The 24,388-nt window shown below is 43.0% G+C and overlaps 2 protein-coding genes across 2 annotated transcripts in view; both read right to left on the reverse strand.

The window, feature by feature from the left end:
• Nucleotides 1-1,480: 1,480 nt before the first annotated feature.
• Nucleotides 1,481-17,857, reverse strand: Got1 (Glutamate oxaloacetate transaminase 1). Its single transcript, XM_089578692.1, has 9 exons — nt 17,609-17,857; nt 11,656-11,837; nt 11,469-11,577; nt 9,679-9,791; nt 5,940-6,044; nt 4,998-5,148; nt 4,430-4,595; nt 2,517-2,659; nt 1,481-2,121 (listed from the first exon to the last, which is right to left on the reverse strand). The coding sequence occupies exons 1-9, from the start codon at nt 17,715-17,717 to the stop codon at nt 1,976-1,978; spliced, it is 1,224 nt and encodes a 407-aa protein (XP_089434818.1). The 5' UTR covers nt 17,718-17,857; the 3' UTR covers nt 1,481-1,975.
• A 3,819-nt stretch (nt 17,858-21,676) lies between these two features.
• Slik (Sterile20-like kinase) overlaps nt 21,677-24,388 on the reverse strand; it is a 55,589-nt gene continuing 52,877 nt past the window's right edge. Inside the window, exon 21 of the mRNA XM_089578693.1 lies at nt 21,677-23,493. Within this exon, the coding sequence (XP_089434819.1) occupies nt 23,338-23,493 (156 nt within the window). The 3' untranslated portion in view covers nt 21,677-23,337. The remainder of the gene's footprint in view (nt 23,494-24,388) is intronic.

The raw sequence follows: 24,388 nt of genomic DNA on the forward strand, positions 1-24,388 counted from the left end.
AAGAAACTGGCCGATTAAACCGTTATTAAAGCAAGAGCAGTGTGATGAACGTACTAACAGCTGCTTGTTCTGATTTTGTTGTTTTTGTTAAGCACCAATGATAGCTTTCTTCCTTCACCTTTTGAAGATGTTGAAATTGAGAAAAACAAAAATTATGTAGCGAGAATTTTCGATCGTTTTACATGTGGAATTTCACAAAGTTATTACAGTTCACTTCTCGCATTTAGAGGAACGGAATATATCGAACAGCTTTTGTCTTTTGCCGGAATGGCTGCAAAGTGTGCGTGGAAGAAGTAAATGGTGGGAATGGGTCCTACGGGACATTCAATATCTGGCACCAGCTGATTTTGGGAATGTGTTGAGGAGAAATTCTACTATTGCCCATTTGCTTGGTCAACTACCGAAGCTATCTCGGCAATGTACGACCACCATTATACTCCTGCCATTGGCTCGTTGCACCATGGGAGCTTTTGTGACGAATTTGACATATTCACATAAAGCTAATCCGGTACAAGTTCCGCGAAGAAGCATATTAGTCGTGCAGAATTTCACAAACAGCTGTACGCTTTAGAACCACTACTGCGGCAGTTCTCTCATGCACACGTTCCAGTACACGAACTGCAGCTCTATGCATCATTGAGCGCGCATTACCGCAGGCGGCATAGAGAAACTGATTAGCGCTAGTTAGGACTCGATTAGCTCCTTCGTACACTTCTTTTGCGGTTCATCTCAGCAGCTACACCTTATATATATACGCAATTCGCAATAAAACTTCTTCTAGGCGCTCATGTACGACCACCGCAGGTTTACCTGTTTCAAGCAGCCAAAAGAATGCGTTTTGACCCTGAATGATAAGCAATGAAAACAGATATTATGCTCACAGCCAGAGCTGAGAGCAAATACTTACGATTTAAGCACTTCGCGGTGGCCACTTCATGAAGATGAAAGCTGAAGTCGCATAGATCGAGTTCACAAATGTCAGGAAAAGATGCACATGCTGCTCTGCTCTTGTAGAGTATAATGCATTATGCAACAGGACTTGAACTTAAATTTTTTTTAAATCTTTGCCTTTGACAGGGTTTAGAAAATGTAATCTGCACGTTGGTGGCACGTGTGGCTGTTCCTTTTTCAGGAATAGTGTTTTCAAGTCATTACATGCAATTGTATTCTAGCTATAGACCTCTCGAACTTGGGCTTTGCAAAATTGTTTGCTGGACTGCTTTTTATCCATGGCACTACCAATTTCACCTTGCCCGTGGCAGGTGGGCACAGCAGCTTAGCGCAAAATAGAGAGGCCCCGAGAGCGCTTGGCAGTGCCAGGTGCAAGAAGCACTGCGCACAGGTTGGAAAGGTCTATATGCAAGCATAACGAACAAGATGCGCAGTATAGCTAGCATTTCTAACCTAACACTACTGATAAATTATTATTTCTCAAAATAAATCTTTCATAATGTGGAAACACAATACATAGCGAGAAAAATTTCAGATTCCAAACAAAAGTTTTATTGGACAAAAAAGACTGTGAGATACATCTTTGGCAATTCAGTGCAACAGCAGCGGGAGAATAGGGTAAAAATCTGTGTACCATACATAGGTGGTGCATGAATTGCCTATGACGTTTAAGCTATAAAAAAAAATTGCATTCCGTAAACTCAGTTACCATGTTAGAAACACGAACACTTCTCTGTGCACGGCACTTCTAACAGCGCACGAACTTGACACAATTACTTGTACAACCTCTTATAAATGTAAAACCACCAAGCACTTTAATTTAAACATCAGATCTGTCTCACACTGAACCATAACAAAAGTGGTCAACGAAAGCTAAACTCTAACAAAATAGGAAAAGTTTAAACATAACAATTGCTAAAAGGAGAGTTAAAAGGCTAAATTCCTCACAGTGAGTACTGGCTGAGTGCTCCTACAACCTTCTACAACCTTAGCTCTCTTTTTAATGGGAAAAGAAGTCATTAGATTAGCTTTGGGGGAACTTGGTGACAGCATCATGGATGGCTTTGGCAACATACTCCACATTGCCGTTGTTAAGACCACAGATGCTGATGCGGCCATCTTTTGGCAGGTACACATGGTACTCCTGCACCAGGTGTTGCACTTGTTGCGCTGTCCAAATTGAGGCACAAAAAGAGCAAGAATTTATTTAACAAGGCCACAGGAAGATCCACAGTCAATTAAACATTTGCAAAAAAAAAAAAGCAAAGCACCACAAACACCTACAAAATTCCAAAACAAGGCCCTCCAAGTCGGTGATGACACTTTAGATAAGGGCAGTTGCTAAAAATGAATATTATATATAAAACTGTCACGCGGGCAAAATGACAGGTGAATGTATGCAATGAACAAACACTGCTTTTAAAGAGGTGGCAGTTCAATTTCGCTGAAAAGTAGAAATGTATGACATATGCGTGTTCGCGTTTCATTCCGGCCTGACTGTACATACCACGATGCCTAGCGAGCACTACAGTGGACCTACAAATGGTCCTAGATGTGCCACTTACGGTTTAGTCCAGTGTAGGAGAACATGCCGATCTGCTTTGTGATATGCTCCCAGCTGCCTGGTGTACCCAGTTCATGCAGCTTATCCTGAAGTGCTTTTCTCATTGCAATGATCCGGTTGGCCATAGTCTGAATGTGCCCTTTCCTTATTATAAAAAATGAAAAACATGTAATACAAACCATTAACACAGCTATCAAAACAAGGAAGAAGAATGAGTAAAAAAAAAGAACTGTACAATCCCTTACACAGCTGCATTATTATATGTAGTAAACATGCAAAACATGACAATGGGGCCTCTTCCTCTGTTCACATCACTTTTATTCTCACTATCGCAGGCTGGAGAAAACAATGCCCTTACTAATTCAGCCTTCAGCAAAGCAATAAAAATGAATCAGCTGTAGTAAAAACATTCAACAGCACAGCATTATTTTCCCACCATGTGGTGATGACTACTAAGCTTCTCGTTTTTTCGTAAGCTTGCAAACCGTCATACAGACCAGAATACATGAGGAATGATGCCGCGGTGGCTCAGTGGTTATGATGCTCGGATGCTGACCCGAAATATGCGGAATAGATCCTGGTCACGGCGGTTGCATTTCGATGGAGGCGAGATGCTAGAGGCCGCGTACTGCGTGGTGTCAGTTCACCTCAGGTGGTCGAATTTATCCAGAGCCTTCCAATACGGCGTCTCTTATAGCATGAGTTGACTCGCATTGGGAAGTTAAACCACACAAGAACAAAAACAAAAAAAAATAATGAGAAATGCAGCATGCATTATTTTTAACAAGTGTTGCCGGGACTGCTGCAGCCATAAAAAGACAATTTCGTTATAGCCTAGGCATGTACCTAAGAAGTGAGAGGCATTATGGTCGTCAAATGCTTCGCTTTCAAATCCTTGACCTTCTTAATTCCTATACAGAGTCTTAAAACCTCGCATCGAACTTCACTGGTTGATTACCTCCTTAGATCTATTGTATGTTCCTGCTAACAAAATGTATGTTAATGCAGTACTATTTTGTGTATCATTCATATGTATGTTTATGCAGTACTATTTTGTGTATCATTCGTGTCATTTCAATGCTTGTGACTTTGTTCTTCAAAGAAAATTCTGCTCTAATATGTGTCTAAGCAATATTGGTTACCTTTTGTTGTTATCTGTACACTGTTGCTGCCGTTGTTTTCTGTAGGAAGGGGGTGCACTCCTTTGTCAAGCCAATCTAAGGCTTTTTGGGTGCACCTCCGAAGATCACATGATGTTGAAATAAAGGCATTTTGTACTGTATTGTTGTATTGTATAACCTGCACCCATGCTGAAAAGTGAAGATCAAACAGGGGATAGGAAAGAGCTAGTGTCCTTTTTCTCAGTTGGGTCAGCATGGGGATGCTATGTATAAGAAGCTAGAGCCAGAGTCGTGTGTTGCTTCCACTAAGGAGTCCAAACACTCTGTGTAGGTTCAACCACCAGGATACTCTTTTCCCTGGGCTTGACAACACCATGCAGGGCTAGGCATGGGTGGGCTGAGCTCATCTGTCTTGTGTGATGCTTTACCTCACTAGTAAAACCTTAAGCAATGCTTGGAACAAATCCTTGTCACCTAAAGCACAATATTATTGTCAGTTCATGTCTTTTGACGACCTATTTTGCTCCAGTTGTTCCTTATGCAAATTAACCCCTTAATGGACACATTTAAAAAAAAAAAAAGTACCAAAATGGTCATTTAGTACTCGTGCTGCGATCTGTCGGCAAACCAGAAAAAGGCTTTGAATGAGTTCTACTCGCCTTAAGCCGGTCAAAGAATGCCAGAAAACACATGACAAGCTGGACTCCTCAGGAGCCAGAAATGACAGTCGGCTTATGACAAGCCTAGCTTGTCCAAGTCCGCTATGAGGTTAACAACACATTTCTGCGCTTACCATTCCTTAAAATACTCTGGAGTGTTGAGCACTTTGGAGACAATACGGGCACCATGATTGGGAGGGTTCGAGTAGTTCCCTCGGACAAGCAGTGTGATCTGGGCCAAGACATTTGTGAGGGCTGCTTTGTCATTAATAACGAGCAAAAGGTTGCCAATTCGTTCATCTGAAAATTAATAACAAAAAAAAATCTAGACAGCAATAGAAACACACCCTCAGATAACAAAGCTTAGGCGGCCCTTCTGGCACATTTACTCAGAAACTTTTACAAAAACTGTCCTACTTCTGCAGTTTCAGTTGTGAATTCGTGATTTCTGACTCCAGCAGTTTATGACTGCTGTTTATTTGCTGACTAAAAATCAGAACTGCTACAAACCTTAAGCATGCACAAGACTAGAACGCCAAATACAAACCTTCATGAAGCATAACAATTACGAAAACAAAGCAAAAAGATAGCACAGTGTTATAGAAACGTGCGCAAGACAGCACTGCTCTCTAAAACAGCAGTGGACAATGAAACTCCAACAAGCACTGATGCTATGGATTGGCGATAAGGTGGAATACTCACTGTAGAGACCGAAGTTTTTGGCGAACGACTGTGCACACACCAATTCGAAGCCCAGAGAGACAAAGTAGCGTATAGCCCAGCTATCTTTTTCCAAGTCCCCAGAAGCAAATCCTTGGTAGGCACAATCAAAAAAGGGAAACAGCTTCTTGGCCTGAAAAACATACATTCCCAAATGTGAGCATAAAAAAGTTTCCCTTCCATCAAATCCAGGAGTTGCCTATTACATGTGCTCAATACAGAATCAGCACCATTTCATGTATCATAAAATCTTATCTTAAATGTGGCAGCTGTTTGCAAGCATATGAGGTCTGCATATGAGGCGACAAAAAATTTCTGGGTCTGATACTTGCATTCGGACACTCATTTTGGGCCTATTAAAGTGGGTGTGAAGTGATGCTACTGCTTTTTGGTTACAAAACACTGGTGGCCAAGGATGTGTGAGAGAGTTAATATGATGCACCAGCCATTTCTGCTGCCACCAAAGTTCAGAGTGCAAATGCTAGAAAATGTCACACTAGCAGGTGCAACTGATATAGTATGGCTTTGAGAGATGAGCTCTTTGTACACAACCCTTCCGACGACTAATTTTTCACAAATCAGCAGCTGCATTTCGGATTTGGGTTTTGTATAGGTGGCATGTCTAGCTATGTGCTCACCATCTTTTGCATAAGTCCCTGCTAGCCTGGTAGTACGTGTCCTAAGAGCAAAGTGTGCTGGAAGTGGAATAATAAAAGCATATGTCCTTGACTGAGAACAGCTGTAAAAAATGGCTGTCTCCATTCATGAGTTGTGTATGTAGTGCAAATATCAAAACAACCCAAGAACTTGCCTCCTCTGTTAGCAGTTACACCTTTGGCCCATATAAATTATTCAATTTAAGGTATTAATTCTACTTTAGTACAGTCATAAGTATGACGGTTAGGTATGTAAAAAATGCCAAACCTTGATGACTTCGGCTATCTTCTTCCACTGATCCTCGGTTGGATCAATTCCTGTAGGGTTGTGAGCACAGGCATGCAACACAATGACAGAGTCTTCCGGTGCATTCTACAAAGAACAAAAAGGCAAATGTAGTCAGGCATGCCTGCAAAGGCACCCCGAAACACTACTTATCCAAGTTGCAAAATATATTGAGTATGAAGCGGCATCATTTGTGGCACCTCCTACCACAAAAATTTCTGTTTCATTTACAAGCATGGAGGAAGGAAAATTTAGAGCAGAGGCCGCCACGTGACATTTTTTGAAGCCAGACACAAGCTCGGTGCCATGTTGTCCAGGTGCGCTATTGTTTACATTTTTCCATGTGTGCATTTCAAACCCAGCGAAGGGGCTGGCATAAAGAGACTTCAGTGCAAGTGGCGCTTGATTTCCGGCCGTTGTTCATGTACGGGAGACCTCGGAAATATTTGCGCAAGACATTCAGCTGCTTCCAGTTACTGCTCTGGGCCACTTCGTCTTCGCGCCATCCCCGCTTTCTTGTTCGAACAAAACAGACCGGCCTTGTATAGTCATAATCAAGTAGCATTCAGCGAAGGTGCTTATCGCAACTGTGGTAAGCGCGGGAAGGAACTTTTGCTTTCACTTACTGGCCATGCCAGGAATGCTTTCTCATACAGCAGCGAAGATAGGCAAATGTACTAAAAAGTTTGACCCTGAATGCAAAATGTAGTACCATAAAGAACGATGACTTTTGATTCACAACTCCAAGAGCCACTCATAGAGGTGACAGAAATGGAGAGGGCCGAAGTGCCTATAGTATCATGGCAGAGCAGGATTTATGGGGGTGGGGATGTCGCCCCCTTCCAAAAGACTGAAATTTTACATAGGATAACACTTTTTTCTCAATGAAAAAGTCCAAGAAATACATTTTTAAAATGTGACTGCCCCCCTCCATAAATCCACCCTTTGTAGCATGGCAACATAGCATGTTTCACATCCACAGATCTAGTATTGTGCATAATATATATGACTGTAGCTTTCCAGACTTCTAGAAGTTTAGGAGCACCCAGTGGCTGCAGTATAAGTTTCACGGTGTTGTGCATCATTTCAATGCTGTCTTTCATGTTTAACGTGCAGACCTGCAGCTGAACGCACCAATTTTCTCTACTTGGTGAAATACTAGCTTGTAATGTCACTGCTTAGTAGCACATTTTACTTGTGATCGACAATACAGACAATGAAGGTCAATTAAATGTATGCAATGAATGCATCAAATTATTTTTCTTCAACATAACCACAGGCATCTTTGAAATTCAATGCACATGTGAATCCTCATTTCACTAAGTACTTTTTACCACAAATAACACTATCACAGGACATGGGCACAATAAACACATGTGAGAAAAGGCCTCCAAATTCAGTTAGAGCTTAGCTTTTTTTGAGCTTAGCTTTTTTTGAACATCTTGACTATGACCTCGGCCAGAAAACCAACTGCAAAAGCTGCTACAGGAAACGGGTCTGAAAATAGTGCGCGACCAAAAGTACAGACTTGACCATGATATGAACGAATACACTAGACCCCGGCATGTCCCAGAGGACAATAGCTCGCTAGATGCTTCAAACCGGCATGCAACAAAGTTTCTGTATACTAAGCGAGCGCAGCTGCTTCCTTTACAATATCGCTCTCCACCCATGTCATGGCCCCCGCCGCTTCCACAAGCGCTATCAACGAAAAACAAAAATGGCAGTTATATTATAATCAATACCAGTTACAATCACTGGAGTACTACAAGAACACGTATAAGTAGCAACGAGGTTTCACTGCCAATGGAAACAAGAGCGTGAATGCATGCACACTGCACGCAGAAGACAAGAAACATTTGCACAATATGCCGACGACTGCTCTGTAGCGCACACTGCACTGAACCACTGGTGAACAAACAGTGCAAATGCCCCTCACTGAGCAGCGGCGGTCTCCCAACGGCTCCGAGCAGTGTCGCAGTAGAAAAATGCCCGTGCGATTGTTGTCGCCGAGCGCATTCAAATCCGTGCACGCAACAACGAGAGTTTTGCACTGAATTTCATCTTGAGATATGAGTGAACAGCGCCAACGTCAGCCTGTGAGCATGACCAAAAACAGAAACTCAAGCACTTAACAAAAGTACGCCTACGCCGCACCGCAAATGGGACGCCGTGGCCTGCTGCTACCGCCTGGTTTGTAAATAGCAAGTATGATGCCATTGCTAAGCTGCGCCCAGACAAGATGGCCTCCCGATCGAGAAAAACCACGTGGTTTCCTTCACATTTTTCTCCCAGGGTGCTGAATGGGAAGGGCCTCTCTTGAATTTTTCTTCCTCCATGACTACAAGTGTAAGCAAAGTCACCACGGGTGAAAAACAATAACTTTTTACAAGATCGATATGCACCAACTCATCAAAGAAAGAAGTTTTCATGAAAAATTTCATTCACACAGCAACTGCAAAGGTGCAGTTATCATAAAACCAGGAATAAAGTGCAAGAAAAATGTTCTACACAGAGAGGACGTAGCTACATCAACTGAAGGCCCAGGCCTCTATGAACTCTCATAGGTTCAAGTTTGCACAACCAACCTCATGTGACACTGAAAAAAAGTTTTCATACTATAAAGCTTTGCTTGCAGAGAATGGAAAAAAGCTTCATGTTTGCAAACCTAGGGCTATCATGCATAGCAGCATGCTTACAGGAATATGAGTTTGATATGTTGTGCATTCCACTTTTAAAGTATAGTAGTGTGAAGAGGTAGCTTTACTAAATTTAAGACTATTCAATCATATCAGTTTGTTGCTAAGCGATAAGACTACTACTCAAGATGACTACCTCTGATTGTTAGGTGCTTGTGTTTGACTTTTTGTGAGCCAAAATGCCTGCCTATTTTGGGTATTTACAGTGCCTAGATTTCTAGGTATTAGTATTTAACAATAATGCTAACAGCACTGCAAAAGAATAATTATTTATGCCAAATTTGCTACAGCAGATTTCACTGGGTAACATCACAGCATCTTTGCAAATAAGACAGCCTGCAAGAAAGGAGGAGAAACAGCGAACATTGCTGACATTAATATGTGAAACGTGTTTGGTATAAACTAAATTACTAATATAGAAAAAGATTAGTTGGCAATTTTCTTTGTACATCTCACACCTGAAACAAGCTTGAAAGCAAATGGCCCATGAAATATAGTTCATGCAGCAACATCAAGTCTCCTGTTGTGACATTAGCCAGATTCACTTAAAATGTTCACTGCATCAACTTTAAAAGCCTGTGAAATAAACAAATGTCAAGCATTCAAAGTGAACAAAACTGAACAGGATTTTTTTTACTTGCCTACAACAAACTTGAGATGGAATGCAATGAAAACTGCAATTATCTCATATACCTTGGGTATATCTGTTGCTGCTGCCTCAATAAACACAAACAAAGTAAGCTTTGTCAAGAGCCCCTATGTTTCAAAAGATCATTTTGTGGTAATGCAAGTAAGTGAAACTTATTATATCCTAAAGTTTCACCTCAGTGCTTCTTTGAAGCTCGCACAAAAGCAGTGGCCCACTGAATATTAAGTGGCAGGTGTATGAAGAAAGCTGAAGAGATCACTTCAGTTATGCTGAGCGCTGTTTATCACATCAAAACCTTTACCTGCAAGCAATGTGACTGGCTTGTACACAGGACAAGCACAAAGGAGTAAAGAAAATAACGTGCTAGCTGTACCTGAAGATCTTCAATCATGCCATCGAAGTCAAGGCGGCGATTCTTGGCATCCCAATAACGGTAATACTTCAGATTTTGAAAGCCAGAATTCTTGAAAACTAATGCATGGTTAGCTGAAATAAAAAGAAAGAATGACCATTACTGCACAACAATACCATAAGGCAATTAGAAGAATGCAGCTAATTTCCATTCAGTCACACCAACAACTGCTCGGTAAAACAAGCTCAACATATGCTGCTTTGACACTTGCATGATATTGAGCAAAATGAGCAATATGCACATGATGACCATAAACTCCAATCCCAGGCAAGAGTCCAGGAGGTTTTTAATACAAAAGCCCATCTCAAGGAGAAGGAACATATCATAGAGATTGAGCACATTAATTTGAGTACCCTTATGACATGCACACAAACACCTTTATTTTTGTCCGTGCCATGGACAAAAGAGGCTCACAAGAGCCCCTGAATAGGAATGAAAGGCAATATCTCTGAAAGTACAGTCGTGTCTCGTTAATACGACCCCCGTTCATATGAATGACTCGAATTATGGACTATTTTTCTGGGGACCAAACTTTTTAAGTGTATTTACACCTTGTTAATATGTAAACTCGCTGTTCGGACAATGGACATAGAGAAAATGCACAAAGCCTATTATAGAGGCCCATGTATTTTTGTCGCATTAATATGGTCGGCGATGAGAACAATACCTCTACTGCCCCAGCCAGATGTTTCATTTTTCACATTTTCAGTTCAGGACACTAAAAGAATGCATTTCAAATGACTGAGTGATGGCCATTTTCTTTTGTGGTTTCACGCTGTACAGTGCAAAGTTGCCCAGATGATGCGCCTTACCATTTTCCATACTGCATGAATGGTTGCAATGAAAAATCCCTCTGCAGCTTATGCCACATTGCAAGCTGTCAGCCGACTGAGTGCAGATATGTAGTAGCAGCAGTTTGTGCGATGTGAACAGTCACAGTCAGAGTTTAGTAACTTAGCCATTAAGACTCCACCAACCATATCATAGACCACTATACTCCGTTTCATACATGAGGTGCAATGCTCTCAAAGCTAGCACTTTTGATTGTGCTGCCTACATTCACGGCCAAAAAGTAGTGCGTTCTTTGTGCTGAGCAAAAGAATAGATGCTTTGCCTGCAGGCTTATTATGTGATATATTTGTCACGAGCTTGATTAAATGCGCTCTCATTGCTGAGGAAAAGCAGTCGCTTTCTCGTGCCTTAGACCACTCGGCCACAATGCACGCACGGAGTAACACGCCTCCCTTTATTTTTTGTATGCGGACTACTTCTGTACCTTTCACGGTGTTGCACCTGATATTTGAAATGGAGTATAGGCATGTCAGGTTGCACCACATTACTTCAAGCATAATGGCGATCAGGATAATGGGCTTGCAGCTCCAAAAATTATGTTCAATTTCAAATTCACTGGCGACCACTACGCACAGAAGCAAACACTAACCATAGCGTGTTTTTTTTTTTTGTAATATTTTTTTTACTCTGCGATTTGCTATTATGGACTACTTGGTTTGTGGATAGTTTCACTTGGGAACCAAAATGTCCATATTAACGAGGCACAACTATGCTCGTATTCACAAGGCACAAACAATGGAAGGTCAGAACAAAGAAATGCTCCTGCTTCCAGCTTTTGCGACATTTCATTTGACACAATAAAAATAAACGGCAAAAAGACTACTGACTGGACATTGAACAGAAGACGTGCCGAAATGGTTTGATTAACAGTGAAAAAAACGAGCTCAATTTGCACTTACGCCAGGTAGGTGTAGACATGTAGACAGTTGTAAACTTGGCATGCTTGCAGAGCAGATCTGCACCAACTCGCAATGATCCAGTTCCACTCAGGCACTGGACGCCGACTGCCTGATGGAAGAGATGCACAATCAATAAGGTTCAATGCCATTAGGAAGGCAGAACATGACATGCAATAATGGCAAATACCCGTCCTTCCTTGATGGCGTGATTTTCATCACCAAGCAGCATGCGAATGGCCGCCTTGCTGAAGTCATCCAAACCAAGCTGACCGAGATACTCATGATTAAGTGAGGTGTCCTCGGCCATTTCTTTCTCAACTTTGCGCACCACTGGTAGAACCCATGGCTTAGCCTCCTCAGTTCTATAAGCTTGAAAAATAAAAATAAAAATGATGTTAAGTTTTAATGGCACAAGGGTAGCTGTTGTAAAGATAGCTAAGCCTAATGCTAGAGGTTTAACACTGATGATGAAAAGTGCAATGAACTGGAGCTGACACAATTTAAAAACAAATACAAGCTTACATGGTCATTGTTAAAGAGAAACAACTGAACCAGTGCATAAAGCCAATTAAAGAGTGGTTAGAGTGACTAGCAGTGACATTAGTTCAGCACAAAATGATTCTCGTGTTTATACTTGAAGCTAAGACTAGGAAAGATCAAGTTTCTGTACCAACGCACACTTAAGTAAAAAGAGTGCACTGTGTATATTACAAAACATTGTGCAACCTCCACCTGCACATCTATGTATTTAATTCTCATTTCCATCCACAATGTTTAAATTATGACAAAATTATGACACCTCACATGACGACGCTAGGACAACAGTGTTCGTGTTACTTCAAAGATAAAATGAGTGCCACTAAACTTGACCATATAAACACACATAGCCGCAATAGGCCATGAATGTTCAGACAGATTGGTGGTTGAGGAGAAGTATAATTAATCGGCATCACTGTCCAAGTTAAGGCCACCAGTTCAAATTCAGTGACCCAAGTTGGCCTTCACTAGAGGGTGGAAACCAGAGAGCAATCTTTGCTTCTTATTTTTACTCCTGAGTCTTCCTACTGCCTACACTGAGGGGCACGTGGACAAAATGACGACAATGCGAAAGTGACAGAACCCGAATAATACAGCTAACACAGTAAAAATCTGCAACACTCAGCAGGAATTAAGCATAAAGCCCCCTGGTTCACAGAAAAGTGCCTAAATGCCCGACAGACAAGCCCCTGGGTAAAAAGAGCTACTTGGAGCAATTACCGGTATAGGCAGCATGTGAAGCACTGCCGCAATCAAAATATTACGAAACACATGTTCTCGGAAAAAAGTTTACTGCAGCTCTACGTCGGTAGCTAGTCGCACGGTATTGTTACCAGCAGATAGAACATGCACTTCTCCTCGAACCTTGACACATTTCAGGTGACTGGATTAGGCGACTGCACCAAAATTATGCTTTTTTCTGCACACTCGCATCCAGCAAACTTTTGATCGCGATAGTACACGTCAAATGACCAGGAAAATGGCAAGTATTCAATGATGATGTTAGCTATACTTAGAGGTTGGACTTTTCGGTAAAAAGTGCTGAACCCAGTTTTCGCAATTCGGTTGTAACCGAAAAAGGTCAGTATTCTTTAATATACAAGCTACAACACCTGGCTATAGGTGGGAGGTACACTCGAACAAAGGATAAAATTAAAAGATTAAGTAACGCAGTTGTGCATTTTGAGTTATTACTCCACTACTTTATACACCTTGTGGGGACGCCTTCGTCCCCTGCGTCCACTTTCCCGCATTGCACCCCCTACTGTAGTTAGCTCCTCCACGAGCGCACTCCTCTCGGTTCGGTTACTTTCAACTAACGGGAGGGCGCTCGCGTCGCAGCGACACCAGCGCCACGGATGGCGTTTTGCTGCGCGCGCGTGGGGGATAGCTGGCTTTCTTCTCCCTGGGACAGGGAAGCGTGTTGGACGTTCACGCGCAAAGCTCCGCTCTTCGCCGCGGGCGTCCTCGTGTGGAAACGTGTTCCCCTCAGCTCGTCCCGTCCGGCCTCGGAGTTATTCCCTCTGCCCTACCGTGGGCGAACATTTGCTCGTAACCGTGCTGGTGAGTCGGACATCCTCGATTCCTCAGTGTATTTTGTTGCTAGCTGGCGTTATTGTTGTTATAGCAATAAATGCCTTGTTTGTGTCAGCCAGTGTGTCGTTCCTTTGTTCCCTCAGACCAAGGCCCGCCGTGGTCGGCGTGCGCTCGGTAGCGCTCGCGACTACGGGGTGGGGTCCGCGCGGTTTTTAACTATGTCAGCCGCGCTTAAGCGGGGAGAACGGATTTATCTCCCCCGATTTAAAACCCCACAACCTCTGCAAACCGAGAGGCTCCAGCAGTCAACTTGGCCAGCTACTGTGCAGAGGGTCATTGCAGCCAACACCTGGACACTGCTAGCTCAATGCTTTCTTTAGCTATCTTGATAGGGTTGGCCATGCAGACCCCCACTCCTTCCCACCCAGTGCCGTTCGAATGAGTTTGCTTGAAAACAGGAAAGGCAGTTCGCCAACTGCGAAAAGTCAAGGCCTTGGAAGGTCACTTCTTTCCCACAAGGCACACCGACACACGGGCTCGTCAGGTTTGCAGAGATCCATGAAATGGGGCAATTCAGCAGCACACCACATGACAAGGACCAGATGTCCAGAAATAGACAAAAAAAGAGGTGAGCGGGGACAGAGTGGCCTGTGCAGTCCTGGCTGCATGTTGGCTCCCCATACAGTTGCTGCTGTCCTTTTGAATGTGTGGCTTGTGCTGCAACTGTGCATAAATGGCTTCGTGGAATGCACGCTGAGCTCGCGAGTAAACAACCTCGTGGACACTGGTGTGCTACTGGTAAGGTGGCCTTTTAGTGCCAAAAGCGGAGACAGCTCTGCTATTGGCAGAGTGACGGAGAGAGAGGACAGAGCCAAGCTTGGTTCTAGCACCGCTCTGATGAACAAGGAACCGCTACGCTTTACACTAGTTAGGTCGATCAGGCTGACAAGGTATCATGAGGAGTGAGCTCTGGTCCAATGTTCCTGATCGCTTAATTCGCATGATAGCGACTGCCTTGGTTGATTTGTAAATAAACTGTGCTGCGAGTTCTCTGCATTTACTGCCATCACCCACTCAGCGCAGTTGCTTACTTAAGTAGGCTCCTCCACTGCACGTAAGGGCACTGACACAAAGACATGCCCAAAAGCCACCAAGAGATGTCATACCCTGGCTACCTCGATGGTTAAGTGGCAATTGCATTGCTGTTGTCAACATGCAGACCACATGAGGCCCAATCTCTCACTCCATCCAGTGCTAAAACCCAACATCAGCACGACAACCTAGCTTTTAGAGGTCAACTTCCACTTGTGTTTTTGTCTCGTGGTTCCTTCTGTGCCTTTTCTAACGGCGATGGCATTTCTTCCTATAAGCAATAAGTGGGATCAATTTTTGCACTAATTACTGGTGAATCAAATGATTGGGCTGATGAAAAAGTCACGAGGAATTCTAGACTTTTGACTCCACAGGAGCACTACATTATATCGCCAGAAAAACCAGCAACTGTTCATTGAAAATAATATTTGCAAAAAAAAAAAATGCATTCTAAAAAAAAAAAAAACAGCCAACTTTCCAAAGATAATAACCGAAAAGTTCAACCACTAGCTATACTCCAGCTTGGTAGTTTCTTGCAGCACTGCCAAAGCTCTGAAGGGTGCAGAGGCGACGTTCCTAGCTGTGGAATGTAGTGCCAGTATAAAAACCTCTTCCTTGATTGCAAAATCACAATATGGATAAGTAGAATCAATAGTGGTGTTGGTAGCCTTCATTTTTAAAGAAGGACGTTTTATGCGATGTGACATTAATTTTTTATAATATTTTTTCACTGAAGAGCAGTAACATTAACTTTCTTTTGTACATCCCAGTAAACAACATCATAAAAAAATATGTTCTTTAAAATATATTCACCTCAGTGTACAGGCATCATTAGAACAATATTTCCTGCATTTTAATTAAAACTACCCATAAACACCTGGAGCAAAATGGAAGATTGCAGGGGGGGGGGGGGTTGTGCTCTGGCTTTAGCAAAAATGCTCTCTGCTGTCAAGTAGAAGTTCACACAGCTCATCTCTTAGGTTAGCTTTAATACACGAGTGACACTTCACTCCTTTCTTCTGTAGCTATACACAAAATAGCAATGTGCACCAGCATCAAATGTGGCCATGTACTGTTCCGGCTTCCACACCATTTCGCTTCTTTCTTACAACAATGGTCTACTGCCCCTGCTATCACTCTGATCATGCCTGCAGAGTTCCTCAGCACTGGTCCGCCGTCCTGTTATGAAACAACCACTGTAGTGCTAATATGTTACTTAGGTGTTCCTTTGCAGTTTGTATACAGTATTCTTTTGTCCCTCTTTCTACTTGAGGTGATTCATCAAACACTGCGAGCAGATTATAAGCAGATGATGAGGCATGTAGGAACACCAATAAGAAGTGTGCATTCCACTCATTGGTTGAGGGGGTCTAGTCGCAGTCATTCCATAGTGCTGCAAGGAGATGGAGTTTACACAAGGCATGCTGTAGCGGAAGGCCTCACACTGATTTCAACCGCTCGGGATCATTTTATATGCACTGTAGCCTGAGCTGTGCCTTGTGTAACAAAAGATGCCAAACCTTAAAGATAACTGTTTTCACTGATAAAAGCTTAAACTCAAGCATCGCATCATTTCTATGTGAAGTGCACAGGCACAAGTGTTGGGCCCCTAATAAAGTGGATGCTCTAAGGTTTTATTATATTTGGCTAGCAGCACACCACTCCCTGTGTTCTACAGAACCCTGCTCATGTCTGTATATAAACGTCTGAGCATTCCACCCCCAGCTGAAAACTGATCACAGAAACTTGTTTTAAGCCATGAAATCCCAAACCCAGATCTTTGAACTATCAAAACATGTTATTCAACTGCACCGCACTGCACGGTTTCAGTTAGATTATTAGCAGCCGTAGCAGTGCAAAAAAAAACAGAAAAGAACAGCAGTGTCTATTCTTGGCGACAGAAAACGTAACACTTTGCCATGAAAATGATTTTTGATCATCTCAGAGCCGTCTTTCAGAAATGAAAGTAGTCTATCTTTTCAAGGTAGTCTTCACTGTTGATTGCGTCCACTTTTGGTTGCGTCAAGCCACATGGATCTTTTAGTCTTTGCACTCCGAAGTTCTCAGTGGCCGAGAATGGCCACAAAAAATAACAAGGAGCATTCTCAAATCGGAGCTGATCACTGGCATGAGCCGGACTAGCCTGGTGCTTCGCCCGACAGCGGCAAAAATGAACTCGGGGCCGTGAAAGGCGCAGAAAAATTTTGCCGCGTCGCCCTAAGTAGCCAATCAGAGGAAAGTACCGGGAGTTCACCGCGGAAGTAGCGGAAGTTCTCCCGCCTGCTACTCTCAGCCAGATGATCGCTACGGCTGCCGATCTTCTGCAGTTGAGTGGGCGTGGTAAACAAAAACCAATGTACGCCCCTTAGAGAAAACATCACGAAAAAAAAAAAAACTATTTAACCAAAATGTTCCGCACCACCAACTTCAGGTCACTGCGCATTGCATGTGTCGAGTCGACAGTAGTAACGCAATGATCACCGGCCACAGCGTGTGCACAAGGTAAAAAACAAAAGGCATGGTAGAGGAATCTGACTCAGCTATGACAAGACGGCTAGTTAAATCGGAAAAATCTAGTGCAGCATTGAGCACACACTGGTCCGCCGCGCGCTTCTTTAGCTGGACGTAAGCTTCGGTTTAAGACCACGAGATCCATAAACCTCCGTCTGTTTACACTTGTAGCTGAGTGCTATGACAAGCATTCATCATTTTCATGTGCCATCAAGACCTTAGGCAAGATTAGACAGGTGATCCTTCCGTTATAAATGAAAGCGAAACACCAGCGCCGGAGTAACATGCACTACAACAAGCGAACAAAAAGTTCCGGAGTGTTATTCGAAGAACATTAAGGCGCTGATAATAGTTAGTTGGATAAACCTTTCTACAGTCAATGATTCTGGCATTACATCAAAATCTGAAAAGCCGCCGGAAGCAGAGGACACGCGGGAAAAACAAGACTGTGCACAGAAACTTACCTCCTACACCAAGATCAACTTTTTGAGCAAACGTATCAGCGCGGTACGCTCGCATGAGAGCGAATATTTCAACAGGCGGAGCAGCCTCAACACACGAAAAACGGGTCATTTTTTTCAGCGCAAACTGTACAAAGCCAACACAAAGTACAGTAAGCGCTCTTCGGATCTCACGTTGCAAGTAAGGGCACCTTGAGATGCTTGAAACACAATAGAGAGAGAGGGTACAGTTACAGGGTACAGGTAGAAGAGGTGATGTGCATGAGTGATGGACATATGATTATAAAGGGCTACCATAGCAAGAGCCTTGATTACCTTGATGCTCGAGCTTACTGCCCAGTTTGCTTTGAAGTAGGATAACTAGTAGCAACACCACTGAACAATAATATATATATTTTTTACACATGATCGTCAAGCTAAATGTTTCCAAATACAAAAAAGCGCGCTTAAATTGCTATTGCCCATATGATGTTTTTTGTTGTGTCAAGAGCAAGAGCGCGATGTCATTATTATTTTTTTTTTCATTTGGCATAATTTCCATAATGGTTGGTTTATGGGGGCTTAACGTCCCAAAGCGACTCGGGCTATGAGGGACGCCGTAGTTACTAGAACAAACTAGTAACGTTGGTAGTGGAGGGCTCCGGAAATTTCGAAACTTAACTGCTGTGAAGCTCAGCCCACATTCAGCCTTCGCGCACAGAATTCCTCCACGACAAAAAAGTAGTCCGCTGGTTTAACGTTTCTTGTTATGTAAACAAGAAGCTTATCACAAAAGAAAGAATTATGAGCTCTTCAATTTTGATACACGGATTGTTTGATATAGCAAAACATTAAAAACCTGATTTCGTTTACAGTTGCGATTGGTCAGCGGAGTAATACAAGACGCCGCGGACCGCGGCGCAGTGTTAGCAACTGCTGTTTTTTTTTTAGTTTAGAATTTCTCCTCCATCGAAATAAAGGCATAATTTGCATTCCCTGTATGTAAGGTATTTTCGTGCAGGAACCGTACAGAGAGAGAAAAACGTTTAATGCATAGGTAAAGCCCCTCAAACATTTGAGGGGCTCACGCTTTACCCCTCAAAAAAAGTGAAGCCCCTCAGACTTAATTCCTGGAGCCCATTGGCTGTACCATTGGCTTTTGTCGCAGCTCTTTCCCGGTTCACCAGCGAAAGCTGGTCTTCCGAATGTGACATAGAGTTATTATTATTATTATTATTAGTTATTGGGTTATAGATTTTTTCTGGGTTTTTCTGGCATGCCCATACCATATGTGTATGGTATAAGGTATAAGCAATTTCCTTAGAAATGACCCCTTGCTCCATGTTTAGATTATCGTGCGGTTTGGCGTATACCTTCCTCGTTAGTCTCAAATGTTGGAATAAATCTCTATAGGTTAATAGCGGTTCTCAATAATTATGTTCTTGCGATTGTTGGGGGACCCGGAGTAATAGCGCGCGGGAAGCGGCATGACCGCCTTCGTTTCCGACAGAATGGATTTAAACTCTGCGTCTTCTTTTCACAGGTTTGGAGTCAGCCAGCCAAATGGTACCATAGAACAGGTTTCGCCTGCCTTGATTCACAGGCCCAGAAATCACGGGTGGAATGAAAAACCAGCCTTTGGTCACGAAATTCAATACAGTGTTTTAAAGAAAATTCATGGCTCATGTAAAGCAATGCAAGGGCGCCACAAAAAACCTCTTGTCAAATATGCTGGTCTGGGAAGGTTCATGGACATGACATAAAGGACGAGGCAGTCATCTATGTACCTGAAGGTCTTTTTGACTGCTGGGAAGGCTTCGAAGAGCAGGGAGAGACCCGTTTCTTAGACGCGAGAAGCAGGTCACTCAGAACAGTGCCAATGCAGGACCCAATACACATTCCATGTCTGAATGAATATGCCTCTTCCAAAACGAAAAGCATAGAACAAGGATAAACGTTTGGCACTAAACTGAAGGAACTCACTGTCTGGAACACCAGCGTTTTTCTGAAAAGGCAGAACAACGTGGGTTTCAATGGCTTCTTGAACGCCAGAAACAATTCGTCCTGTAGGATGGAGCAAAACAAGTCCTTGACGTTGATTGAAAAGGCTGAGAAGTGCAGGGTATGATTTCCAAGAAAACACCGCCTGCAAGGAGCTCTTGATCACAAATCGGTCAACCACTTGGAGGATATGTAGGCTGTTTTTAATATATGCCACGACGAATTTCTGCCAAATTCCCTTTTCAGGTATGATAACGTGAAGCGGACAATCCATTTTTTAACTTTTAGCGGTAAAGAACCTGGAGAATGCACTCTTATACATGGGTTATGCTAGGCGCTCGAGCTTAAAGGAGTATAGACACCTAATTTTGGTGGCATATTTTCTTCTCTATAATGATGTGGAAGGCACTACTATGCATGAATCACCATGTAGTATTCCCCTATGACCACTATATAATTTATAATCGAATTTTTCTGTCACGCTGTTTCAGTTTAAACAGCCAAGCGATGGCTATGACTTCAAAGAGAGGTTATAGGTCATGTGAGGCATGGAAAAACTGCGATATGATCGCTGCTTCATCGTTTTAATTCACTGCAGTGCTGAAACCAGCCTTCCTCAAGAGCCGGTATGACACCGTATGTAGAAGCACCGATTACGTTGCAGTTTTTTATGCCTTATGTGACCTGTAACTTCTATTTGACGTCACAGCCATCGTTCGGCTGTTGAAACCGAAACAGCACAGAAAGAAATTCAATTATGAATTACTGAGCGGTCGTAGGAAGATACCATGTGGCAATCCGTGTATAATAATGCCTTACGCCTATTAAAAAGAAAACACGCACCCAAAAGTTAGGTGTCTATAATATATTCGTCTAAGCTTGGTGGACAGCTCCTTTGCTCTCAGCTTGAATAACACAAAAAGTGAGGAAATGGGAGCCCCAAGTTGCGATACAGCCCTTGCACTCTTGGCGAAGGAACGCGAGAGAAAGCCCCTTCACTCTTATGCACAGCAAATTAGTAGGGTGCCAGGGGGTTTGGCACCAAGCTCTCAAGCACACTGATCTTTAAAGCAGTCTCCACCATACAGCGACATGTGTAGCCCCTGTCGACCACGTCTATAAAAGTTCCAGTGGTCAGACGCGCGTATGGGGGTATCGAAAAGCCTCTGGAGAACAGAACAGTCACCCAAAGAAGGTGTTTGTACCCCTGTCTTTAGTCTACAGTTCTTGTTCAGTTGTTTTAACGCGAAAGCATTGCATGGCCCATTGGCAAAGAAACCTGGCGTCAGCGCTGACCAGCAGCAGTGGTCCCAAAAATGCCAGATGACGTCACTCTGGTATTATCAAGGAAAAATAAAATATGCGATGGTGCGAAAATTGTACCAAGGACTATCATACTGCGAGGCGAGCACACAACTCACAGGCCACAAAACTGCATTGCTTCTTGGCAAGCAAAGGTGAACCTAGTATGTGCGCTGCCCTAAGACTGTGCGCTAATGAGTAGGTGTGTGTGATTACAAAGGAAGAGAAAGAAATTAAAAGGAATAAATACATAAAAACAATGCTTTCGCATTCAAAGCACGTAAGTAGTCCTAAGTGCCTCCATAATTTTTGATTTAGTCGTCGTGCTTGTGTGTTCTGCAGTCATAGGCACAAACTTTGCAACGAACTCTCACCCTCAACCCGTGCATCTTTTCCCTCCCTCACCCTCGCCTCACCGAGAACCTCACGAGGTGAGGACGCCCTCGTGAGGATGCCCACGTCCGATTGTGACTGTGAAAGAGGAAACAGGATTCGTGTCTGAGTGGGCAACAGTAACTGTTGACAGGACCCATTAATGATGTTGTGTCACACCATTAAAGGTGGCGCTCAAGTGTCCCAAAATTTTCTTGCTGGCAATTGGGTGAATAAACACATTCATTTTTCAAAACAAGGTGCATTCCAGCCTGGATGAAGGCCCTTGCCAGTGCACTGGTCAGAACAGGCTTGTCAAAGGCAAGTGCACAAGCACCAATATTAAATAATGCAACACCTCGAAATTACCCAGCACTGGAAACTACAGATTCTCATGAATAAATGAAGACCAAGCACTCAAAACATGTCAAAGCTTTATTATGCTTAGCAAGCTTCGGAAAATATTGTGTACTAAAAGTATACCAGGCTCTTTCTCGAAATGGTATGAAAATTATTAGTCTCTACGAAGAAGCATACCAAACTATGTACAGTACGTTGGAACTGTTAATTATGCCAGTTTCAACAAAGCACTTTTGGACATGTGACCTTGACAACTGGCATGAACAAAAGAAAATATCTGCAGGCAGCCCACCTGTTTCCTATGCACACAAGTACTGCAAAGCCATCCTCACAGCATGCTGAGATGGCACCAATGTAAATTGGGTATGGCATGCTAACCGCTTATACTGGCGAACACTGAATCCTATTCGTTAAAAAAAGACAGGGCTACATTGATTTCCTTTTAAGTCTTATCACACACACAACCATACCAAGCTAAAACAAGGAGCACTCCACCAACACTCCACAATCGCACTATTGGAAGGCTTGGCCATTTTGGTCTTTTATCTTATCACTGCTCGCAGTTGTGTTGGTCTAAAAGACAAGTGGCAGAAGCCCTGCACTTACGAAGCATGGTTGCCTGCACAGACAGCACTGGTTCTGCCAGCTCACAGGAACAGTTATGCATTTTTACTGCTTCAATGACACACAACATACATGCCTGTGTACTGTACACAGCAACACTAAAACAAGAGGCTATACTTTGAACAACACTGGAAAACATAGAACATGTGACAGTACCTTTGTCACCCATTATGTAGTTACAGGAACAATGACTGCAGATGGCAACATCAGTGTCACCAAAGTAGGCACAAATAGACATTTTGACACCTTGTAATGTACACGTGTCTGCTGTCAATAAAACAGTGCAGATTTATTCTCCACAGATCAAGCACAACTGCCACTTGTCCAATGTAAGTCACATCTTAATACAACATAACGAGTAAAAGCTTGTGGAGAACTTCTCACAGGCCTTGAAACATGAGGAAGGCAGTGTCTTGACTTCCGGAGAACATCTAGTTAAAGTACACAATAATTAATTAATAATTATTATATATATAAAAAACTTCTGGTGGTAGCAGTTTCAGAGAGCGAGGCACTTTTGAGCCGTTGCACCATAGAGCACTGTCATACAGCATCTGCTCAATGAAACGAAGTGAGAGACCATGTGCACTGGAGCCTTTGTGCATTTGCACTGACAAAAGAAAAAAAAAAGAACAAGACACTGGCACAATGTACAGTATGAAGCTGTGCGTAACTGTCACAGGAACAGCTTCAAACACATTCGAAGTGTATTGAGCTATGTACCTCAACAGGCAATAATGAAAAAGAAAAAAGGATTCATACAGGGATGGCATACCTAATTAATGTCTTTGTAATGCACATGCTTTATTACCACGTATAACCGGCTAACAGGAATGCACACATTCCAATGTGCCCACAGTGTTAAAAGAGTCCTCCAGGCATGTTGCCACCTGTTCTTGACTATGATGGTATAGAGCATTTCTCCTGTATGCAACTAGACTAATACTAGTCCTTGGAAGGTTCCCAGAGAATGAATGCCCTCGGGCAATGTGCCATAAAAGCAAGCAACATATTACCGACACACCTTGCTTCAGAAGCTAAAACCTCGGGTGGGGGGGGAGAAGGGGGAACTACTACCAACCAATGTCCTAAAATCAGTAGCTCTTTTGGTATGATGAGTCTAAAGTCCGTGGGGGCCCTTGGAGTGTCATTTGCTCCCGATCCATGTTGGCATAGTCGTTGAGGAACGTACTTGTGCCGTAAAAACGCTCCTGCTCCTCACATTGGCGTGCGAAGTCTTCCTCCAGTTTCTGCAATCCAAAGTGTCCAATTACAGCCCAAATCAAGTCAAGACCATCAAAGTAAATCAGCTTACAACAAAAAATATAGTTGCAACACTCCAAAGCATGGACCAAAAAAAAAAGCTGCACAAGAGATTTATCCAGAAAAGCAGAGTACATGCCACCCTCTTGCAATGTACAGCCTGTGTCAAAAATATATAGCCCATGAGGTTTTGCTTCTGGGCAATGTACAGCCCTCCAATTTTTTTAATATCTCAGGAAGGCCAACCGCCTGGGGCTGTGGCGTCGGATGGCAAAGGGAGAAAGCGGGCGAGGGCTGGGGCATGCACAAAAATCCTGCTGCGGAAGGTAGTGGCATCTAGTGAGTTGTTCTTGGTGCACATCAACCCCACCGCAGTGCATATACGAATAGTGTGTATGAGCATTCTAGCTCTGCCTCCACTGCCTGTTTCTGGCTCTGATTGCCTGCATATGTGCTGCATTCAAAGTATGGAGCTCTATCTGGGCTGCATTTGTGGGCACTGTCCCGAGAGTGTTTATCTTTACACTGTTAAAGGGACCAAACATTGACTAGAACTTATCATGAGATTATGTATGAAATGAAAAGACCGTGCCTGATATTTTAAGAATTCAGCACTGCAATATCAAAGAAACAAGAATTTAGAATTTAAATTTGGCATTGAAAATCTCATAAAAAGCCATCTTGCAGTGACACGCCATTTTCAGCGTATCCCACCATGTGAAACATCTCGGCAAAATGTCAATGATTGGTGTTTCTGTGATGGCAGTGATGGCAGTGTTTCCTTCTTTCAGGAGTGTTCACCACGCTTTTATAGCACACTCTCTCTAGAGTGCCCTTCAATGAGCTTCTTCTTCACTAGATGGCGCCACACTGTTTTGCATT

This window comes from Amblyomma mixtum, chromosome 3 (assembly GCF_055824585.1).
Source record: "Amblyomma mixtum isolate Tamu chromosome 3, ASM5582458v1, whole genome shotgun sequence".
Taxonomy (NCBI): Eukaryota; Metazoa; Arthropoda; class Arachnida; order Ixodida; family Ixodidae; genus Amblyomma; species Amblyomma mixtum.

Coding starts and splice junctions, on each gene's coding strand:
- Got1 (XM_089578692.1), bottom strand. CDS start 17,717: ATGACCCGTTTTTCGTGTGTTGAGGCTGCTCCGCCTGTTGAAATATTC. Junction 11,578..11,655: donor ACGCCATCAAGGAAGGACGG/GTATTTGCCATT, acceptor CTCTTCCATCAG/GCAGTCGGCGTCCAGTGCCT. Junction 2,660..4,429: donor CCAGAGTATTTTAAGGAATG/GTAAGCGCAGAA, acceptor TTTTATAATAAG/GAAAGGGCACATTCAGACTA.